Genomic DNA, 8,987 nt, shown 5'->3' with positions numbered 1-8,987 from the left:
CCAGCAGAGGATAAAGCAAAGAACTCCAGACTGACGGGACACTCCCGGTTTCTGCTTGTGACACGTTTTACTCCGCAGAGCGAAGGCAGGTTGACCTTTCCCACTTCACCTTCCCTTACATTTAAGAGATGACCGAGACTAAAAGAGAAATTAAAAATAAGAGCTAAGGAGAAGCTGTCAGTCTCCCCAGAGCTGGGACACACCACCCACGTGCCGCAGGCCGCTCCAGGATGTTGGAAGTCAGAGGGATGCCCCGCGGAGGGGCTGGAACAGCAGCGCAGCGTGGTACATCCTGTGCAAGGAACGCAGCTTGGCCACACGTCCCCGGGTGCCCGCGGTCACCTCGCCGAACGCTTCACCCAATCCTCCTCCACAGCCCCAGGTAGTTCCAGCAGGAAGAGCAGAATTCATTTCCCGTGCCTGGTCTCTGTTCACTCCAGAACAAGTGTTGCTAATGCCCAAACGCCCCACGGAGCTCTGGGTTCCCTGGGAGCGGAGCAGCAGATCCCTGTGTGCCGTGCTCTGAGCCCCATCTCCACACCTGGTTCCCAGGAAGACACACAGCACCTGTGCGGGGTCAGCACTGACCTCCCTCCACACAGGCTTCCTCTGGCCCTGCCCTGGTGACACAAGGAGAGAGGGGGGCTGTGTCAGTGCCATCCTCCCCGCGAGGATTCCCACACGCTGGAACGCTAACAAGGACAATGAGGAGTTAGGTAGGATAAGGTTGGGACCGTGCACCAGGCCCGCTCGGGCACCATGAGTTCCTGTCAGCCCCGTGTCCGTGCTCAGAGCTTCCTCTCCCGGAGCTTGCTCCCGTTGGGCTCATCCAGCAGGGCTGAGTGTCCATCCCCGTTGCTCAGGCATTTGTCCCTGTCGTGCCTGTGCTCCTGCTTCTGCCGCCGGATCTCCTTGTACCGCAGGGTGATGTCCCTGCAACACACACGGCACACAGCTCCAGCCTGCAGGAGGAACGGCACGGGAACCCCTCTGCGCGAGCTTCCTGGGGATAACAACTCACTGGAGCCTCTGGCTGGGCATTTCTGCAATTGCTGATGGCACTGATTCACTGGCAGTTTGTGCTTCTGCCTGGTGTCCTGGCTCTTCCCACCACTGCCAGAGCACAACAGCCAATCCTGCAGGAGAAGCCACTGCTGCCCCCTCCACACAGCACTGCACCTCAAACAACTGTGCAATGCTTTGGGTTAAAAGGGATCCTAAAGCCCATCCCATTCCACCTCCTGTCATGGGTAGGGACACCTTCCACTGTCCCAGGCTGCTCCAAGCCCTGTCCAGCCTGGCCTTGGACACTGCCAGGGATCCAGGGGCAGCCACAGCTTCTCTGGGCACCCTGTGCCAAGGTCTCACTACCCTTATTTTTCCCCAGACCACACCTAACTCTGCTCTCTGTCAGTGCAGAGCCATTCCCCCTTGTCCTGTCCCTCCAGCCCCTGATATGCAGAGTCCGTCTCCAGCTTCCTTGTGGGTCCCTTCCAAAACTGGAAGGCTGCTAATTCCCTAGGCCCTGTGCAGCTGCTTTCCATGATCCAGACAGGAAACTGCCAGGATCAGCCCCAGGGAGCTCCCTGTTTATTTCAGAACTTGCACCCACCCAGGAGAGCCGTGCTCTCTCCCCAGCCAGTCTCAGGGAGCACATTTGAGGACAGGGGTTGAACAAATCCTGCTAAAACCCTGGGCAGCCCCAAATGCAGCCCCACTCACCGGATGAAGAAGCGCCAGGCTGTCCAGGTGAGCACCAGGATAATCCCCAGGATCCAGCACTGGGTGATGTAGAAGGGCAGGGAGAGGGTGAGCGTGTAGGGATCGTACTTGACGACGATCAGGAACTCCGTGGCAGTAATAGCAGCAACCAGCCAGGCCTGCTGGCCCAGCTTCTTGTGGAACTTCCTGCAGGAGAAACACAGACAAAAACATCTCATTGCTGTAAAATTTGGGATGTGGAGAAATCTGCACAAAAAGACAGCTGGGACAGTGATTTCATTCAGCTTGGCACAGTCCTACAAGTCTGGTTCAGATCACACATGCACTAAGGCTCTGCAGGATGACACTTTCACGTCTGTGTTAATTCAGTTTCCTCTCAGAGGCTCTAAAAGCGAGACAAGTTAAACTTCACCACCACACAATGCAGCAAAGTGTCCCCATTGCCAGGTAAATCCACATGAAACCATTCTCTGACCAGCCTGAGATCAGCTGATGTCCAGGGTATGGCTCCAAACAGGAGCTTCTCACACATGGCACCCAGAGCCATATTTGAGACCAAAGTGTAGGTCAAGCTACACCAAACCATCCAAATACACTGGGAAAAAAATACAGAATAAATCAAATGTAGGTGAGTGCTGATCAGAAGGGATGAGTGCATTCCTTCTTAAAAGGTATCCTGCCTGGATCAGCTCGGATGAAAGGGCTGCAGAAACTGCTCCAGGTGGTGACAGATTAAATGGGCAGAGACCAGCCCTAACCCACAGGCAGAGAGATGAAAAGAGAAGCAGCAGATCTCTCACAGGGAATTCCAGTTGCTGGGATGGTAAGGACAGCTTTCTGCTCTGCTGGGCTGCTTCCTCCTCTGCCATCCTTTCTCTGACAACAGAATCAAAGATAACCCCAACACAAGAGCTGGGCAGCCCCTAAGGCTGCCGAGGAAGAGAGCTGGTTTCCTGCCCTAATACTCAGGAAAGATGTGAAAGATTTTTCTTTTGATGAAGGAGATAAAAATTCATGGCCTTGATGCAGAGTCCTTGGAGGTGAGAGGAAGGCTCCATTAGGAATGTGTGACTAGGTCAAATGCTACAAATGCATCAAGACACTCCTGGTCAGGAACATTTCACACACCCAGTCCTTGGGAACTCAGAGGCAACGTGTGGTGTGTGAGGGCTGGACAAGGCTTCATCCCTCTTCTGGGACTACCACAATTCCAGGCACTACATTGTCACCATGCTCAGCCCAAGGTCCTGCAAGCAAAGCCCCAGAACTGCCTGCTGATACTCAGAATGCTGAATGAGAAAAAGAATTCTTCACGTTGGAATTCCACTGCTTTCTAGACCCAGCATTGCAGGGCTGGCTGAAGAGACCTCCTCAGTTCATCCCAGATAATCCCAGCACCACCAGACAAGGCAGTGAGCCACACTTCTGTCAAGGAAGGGCAATGGAAGTTTCCAATCTTTGAGCATTAAGAGTTTCCAAAAGGAAAAGGTCAGCAAGGTTTCCCATGCAATGTAAGCCAGGAGCCTCTGGTACAGCCTGCTCTTCCCAGCAGGAATAATGCACTGACTTTTGTAAATACAACCATGGAGCAAATCACACTTCCCCTGCTCTTCCCCTACAACACCATAGGAAGAATCCCGAAGGATCCTTGGCTTGAAATGATGTGCAAAGTGAAGCTGGTAAATGGGGGCAGATCCTCTCTGCCTGGATGGCCTGGAATGCAGGAAGGACTCACAAAACCCTCCGCAGAGAAGGTACCAGGTAAGAGCTCAGCTCAGCTCTGCCCTTCTGCAGGAGTAGCCTAATGTCAGCTCTGGGGGGCATTCAAGCAGAGCCAGGAACCCCAGGATGTGAGGACAGTCACCTCCCCCAGCAGGGAACACGGCGGGAGGTGGTGGCAGTGCCAGGGATGCGCAGCTCGGGATCAGCCGCTCCGGCTCGTGGAAAGAACAGTGACAATCGGAGCCAGGGATAGATAAGGCACTGGCCAGGGATGGCTCTCCCCAATTCCAGTGTTATGCCACGTGGTTGGACAGAGGGCAAAGGAGCTTTTGCAACCCCGACACAAGAAGATGAATGGTGCTAAGGAGAGGAGCTCAGCAGCAAGGCAGAGACTCTTCTTACCTGTGAGTTGGAGGCACGTCCCAAACCAGTAGGTCCAACACCAAGGGCAGGGCATCCTGCCCCTGCGGAATGTCCTGAATTCCGACTAAGCAATGTGGGCTGGCCCTTCTTCCCACTTCTAGGAGTCAAAGCCTTGCAAGGGAAACTGATCTTCAGACCATGTTGGAACCCTAAATTCTGAACACAGACACTTTTTTGTGTTGGTCAGCGACAGACAATGAACACCCCTGGAAGCCAGGCGGTGCCTTAGGCTGAGGATGTGGGCTCAGGCAGGTTGTGACATTAAAAGAAAAGGTGATTTTGAGAACAAAGCTTTCTCAGCTCTCACATGGTCTGCAGAAACAAAAGCAGCAAGGACAAATATGATGCTGAGGTGGGAACAGTCTCAAGTACATGCACTGCTGTGTGTGGTGCCTCACCTGCAGCACATCCTGCTGCTGAGGGCCTCTGACCTGCAAGAGGATGCCAGGAGAGCTCCAGAGGGGCAGGGGGAAGAAGGCTCAAGGAAAGAAGTGCCTTTAAGAACGACATTTTTTTAGTCTGGGCCCCGATGTCCCCAGAGGGCACATCCAAGGACTGCAGTTCCTGGCTCTCGGTCTGGAATTGGAGCGCAGCGCTCCCCTGCCCACGAGCCAGGGGCACTCCAGCTCATTTCCACATTCCCTTCTCCACAGAGAGATCATTTACCAGACACCGAGGTTAACACAGCGCACACACACAATGCCCTCAACAACAGCTGCTCTCTGACCAGGGGGAGTGAGAGTGGTACCTCCAAAACAAAGGAACACGAAGCGGATGCTTTGGGATTAGGCCTTTTTTGTCCCTGACAAGCTGAACTGAACTGGTGCCCGAGATGGATGCCAGCAAGCTGGAGCAAGTTCAAAACAAAGCACGTGGAGCTCGACATGGGAAGTACAGAGAGGTGGGGCTTACGGGTCGTCCATGAAGTCGTAGATCTCCCTCATGGCCACTCCTCCCACGTTGACAAAAAACACGAGGCGTAGCAGCACCAAGTAGTGTTCAGGGGGCATCCACAGCACGAACTTCAGGTAAAACGTGTTCAGCTCTGCCAATAAAAACTGGGAGGAGGGACACTGGAATTACATTTGGAAAATACCACGGGATGCAGCCTGGAGTGCCCCCCCCTCTCCCTGGATGGCTCCCCCTGTGCATTTCTCAGCCCTGCTCAGTATCACTGAGTGAACCACCAGCACCAACCCAAAACCAAATGGGTTTCTAAACATTTCCTCTACTCTGGAAGAGGCACTAAAAATCACAACAAAAAACTGGACAAGCAGTACCTCAAATTTCAAGCAAGGTTTTGAACTTCAAACAAAGAGCCCAAACTACCCGCACAAACACTGAGGGCCAATCCTAAAAGCACAGCTTTTCCTCTCCCTGTCCTTCAAAATCCAGCTGAGGGAGCCCCACCATAACAAGAGGCACGAGCTGCACATCCTGGGGGGCTGGGCTGGGTTGTTCCTCCTCAGTTACGCAAACTCACCCTCAAAGCCAGCTTGGGAAAGTTGATTATAAATTAAGAGCAAAACGTTCTCTGGAGCAGCTGCCCTGGCAATGTGCTTAAGGGAGCAGAGAGACACCAGACTGTCACTTCAAAAGAAGTGACAACAAAGGGCATTAAGCCTTGCTGAAACCCAAGGAGTGAGCCAGAACCTAAAGCTGCTCAGAACCTGTCAGCTGAAGCTGGGATGTGCTAAAAGAAGCATAATCCCACAGTCCAGTATGAACTCACTGGGATCTCTGTGGCACCCCTTTTCTCCAGGTTGCAACCAGCAACGTTTTGGGGAAACATCTATTTTATTTACACTGTTTTAAGCATAATCCCACAGTCCAGTATGAACTCACTGGGATCTCTGTGACACCCCATTTCTCCAGGGTGCAACCAGCAACCTTTTGGGGGAAACATCCATTTTATTTATACTCTTTTAGGCCTCCCACAGAGCAGGCCTGGTGTGCCACATGAGTTTGGCCAATGTGTCCTGCAGCAGGAATCAGGTGCTGGGAGTTTGTTCTGGCAAAAAACAAGAGTTCTGTCCTGTGCCACTGAACCTGGGTCATGCCCAGTGCCCCTGGATCACCACGAGTGTCAGCGGCATGGATTTAGTTAAATTTCACAGCTGCTGGGCTGAGATAAGTTTCAATTGCTCAGAGCAAAGTGACATCCCATGGATGGCACAAAGGCCAAAGTCCCCTGGCTGGCAAAGAGGCAGAAGTGGGAAAAAGGCATTTAAACTGCCCAGTTTACCCTCCCTATCAGTGTCACGTGGGTGACAAGTTCAGTTTCACAGGCACTGGTATGAATTTCAGATGCTGCATTCCCAGCATAAAACAATTCCACCCACTCAGGTGCTGTGTGTGCTGTGAAATGTAAAAAAAAAAAAAAAAAATTCTAGGAGAATTGAATGATTTAAGCAGATCTGTGCTTCAGGAGTGAGCTCAGAGGAGCCTGAGGCCTTGGATACAGCCCCTTCCAGCTGTAATGTGACCTGTACCTGCAAAAAACTGAAGGATCTGAGCTACTTTCACCCACAGCCAGTGCTTTGGGGAGCAGCAGCTTGCTGAGAACACGAAGATCCCAGCTCATACTGCTCCCATTGCCAGCAACAGGGGTCAGCAAGCAAGGACAGCCCCTTCTGCAGTGAATCTGTCACCTGTCCCAGAGACACGGACACAGCCCCCTGTTCTGCAGCACTGGGAAGGGATCCCTCCTGGCCTCAGCTTCAGGAACACCCCCAGAGCTGCAGCCTGAGTGACAGAACCAGGGGACAGAAGGGCCAGAGAGGTGTCCTCACCACGAAGATGATGCCACAGACGGCGAGCCACCTGCGCAGGCTGGAGGCCGGCTTCCACTCGAACTTCACCCAGCTGTAGGGGGTGAACTGGAACACGATCCTCTTCATCTTGCCTCTGGAAAAAAGCAAAATAACCTCTGCAGCCTGAAGGGAAAGCAGGCAAGAGGCATCTGGCAGCGTTTGCATTTGAGACACCAGTTCAGATATGCAAAATGCCTCCGTTTACTCCATTAAAATCACAACTTAATGAGATTAGCTCTGAGCTTGTTATTTTAATTATCAATTTAAGCTTTAATATACTACACCCGCTGTTGTAAGCAGCTCTGCTCAGCAAAGACACTACAGAGCATGATGGGTCATTACTGGTACACAACTACAAGGGATTTATTAAATTTTAATTCCCAGTGTCCCAGTTCCTGTGAAGTTCTGGTTACTAGGGAATGCAAAAAGACCAAAGAGATCCTTGCTGTGAATGGGAGTATGATGCCAGCTTGCATTCCTGCACCTCCTTAAACCATTTCATCAAATAAGCTCACTTCCACAGGATGCCCTCACTCCCAGCCATCAGGCAATGTTTGGGACACACACAGGGGTATTTCCAACAATCCCACTCACAAGGTTTTATTCACCTTCTCCAACAAACCTCCCTGCAGCAATCAGTCCCTGGATCCTGAAGTCACACCTGGGAGTTCTTTAATCCCTATTAACCCAAACAGAACAACCAAGCTCTTGAACAGAGGCCCAGCCTTTGTGCTGTGCCTGTGGAGTTGCCTCCTCCCCAACTTACTTGTAGGTTGGAATGTTCCAGAGCCCTTGCCACTTGTAGGTTTTCAAGGAAAGCCAGGACAGGGTCTTCATCCCACAGTAAATTCCTAACCCGTTACATAAGATCACATCCATTATCCACTGGAAGGAGAAACACAGGAATGATGCTGGGGAAGGAACACTAGAGCTTGGGAAAGGGAATCACTACAGGCACACCCCTGCATTCCAGGGAGTGGGACAGTGTTAATTCCACAGGTTTTCTGAAGGCTAAATAGCTTGGCTTGATGTCTCTAATAATGCACTGACTTTTGATAATACAACCATGGAGCAAATGACTCCAAGCTTGGGTCCTTCCCAAAATCCATCCAAACCCAGACCCAGAGCTGTATTCCCTGACTGCAAGGAATTCTGATTGCTCTGGCACCAACTTACACCTCACAGGAAAACAAAACACAACTTTAAAAGGGTGTCCCTTTAAGCTCACACCAAGTTTTGCCTTTCTCTGAATTTCAGACTTTACTGCTTTATTGTTTTTATTTGCTTTATCAGCAAATATTTGAAAACGTTCAGGTACAGCTTTAGATCCTCCCTGTGGTGTGAAACAAACCCAAACAAATATTTAACCACATCCAACTGTTTCTAACACACAGCACTACAGAAACAGTGACAACAAGCACGTCACAAATTCAACAGGGAGCAGGCACACACAGGATACAGCTCAGCTCCCCTCACTTCCCAGCCCTCCCTCTAACATCTGTATTCCCAAATAAACCCTGATCCCTGCAGTACGTACGTGATCCCACCAGCATTCACTGAAGTTTGGGAGCTGGTGCTCCAGGCTGTACTCCAGGAACTCAAACATGACACTGATGATCATGCACATCCACCAGTCCCGAATCATCAGAGTCTGAAGGGAGAAAAAAGCCTTTTAAACAGCTGCTAAAAAAACATCTACAGGTGTAGATCTTGTCTCCAGTATCCAGAAAGGGATCAGGAAACTCAGGACAATTTCATTTTTGTGAGATGATGGTCCAAATGCTCACAGGCCCCTCAACTTATCACCATTACCTGCACAAGAGACAGGAATGACACTGAAGAAAATCACCTCCACGCCAGCCAAAACCAGCACAGGAATACAGATTATGATAAATTCTGGTAAAATGGGATTCAGCAGGAGGGAAATGAGTTAAATGCATGGAATTACTGGGTGCTCAACCACCACAGGCAGCATTGCTCTTACAGTGCTCAGAAAAGGTTTTTCAGAGCCTTTTATGGGCTCTAAACGACTCCAAAGCCACAATCATTTCTGATGAATGAGGCCCATTCATTCACAATATTGCCACCCTGGTGCTTTGAGATTTGGGGGAAAAAATCCAAACATAAGCCCATCTCTGTTTATTGAGACAACACACTCAACCTCCAGCTTTTTAAAAGAGAAATAGGTTAATATTTAACATATTTAAGAGAAAAATATGCTATGGCCCTGAGAAAATCCAGCAGCCAGCCTTCTTCCAGCTGGGCAGCCCAGTTTCTAATGCAATTCTCTTGGAAAAAAAAAAAGGA

The 8,987-nt window shown here is 50.7% G+C and overlaps 1 protein-coding gene across 1 annotated transcript in view; it reads right to left on the bottom strand.

Annotated features, from left to right (window-relative positions):
- Window positions 1–48: 48 nt before the first annotated feature.
- The window catches only part of PTDSS2 (phosphatidylserine synthase 2), a 29,099-nt gene continuing 20,160 nt past the window's right edge, over window positions 49–8,987 (bottom strand). Inside the window, exons 7-12 of the mRNA XM_041402265.1 lie at window positions 8,218–8,331; window positions 7,447–7,565; window positions 6,660–6,774; window positions 4,780–4,925; window positions 1,723–1,908; window positions 49–933 (exon numbers count right to left, since the gene is read on the bottom strand). Of these exons, the coding sequence (XP_041258199.1) occupies window positions 789–933; window positions 1,723–1,908; window positions 4,780–4,925; window positions 6,660–6,774; window positions 7,447–7,565; window positions 8,218–8,331 (825 nt within the window). The 3' untranslated portion in view covers window positions 49–788. The remainder of the gene's footprint in view (window positions 934–1,722; window positions 1,909–4,779; window positions 4,926–6,659; window positions 6,775–7,446; window positions 7,566–8,217; window positions 8,332–8,987) is intronic.

Source organism: Onychostruthus taczanowskii, unplaced genomic scaffold, assembly GCF_017590055.1.
Source record: "Onychostruthus taczanowskii isolate IOZ18803 unplaced genomic scaffold, ASM1759005v1 scaffold195, whole genome shotgun sequence".
NCBI classification, from domain to species: domain Eukaryota; kingdom Metazoa; phylum Chordata; class Aves; order Passeriformes; family Passeridae; genus Onychostruthus; species Onychostruthus taczanowskii.
The sequence above is the reverse complement of the archived record's forward strand: the minus strand, read 5'-3'. Positions and strand labels throughout refer to the sequence as shown.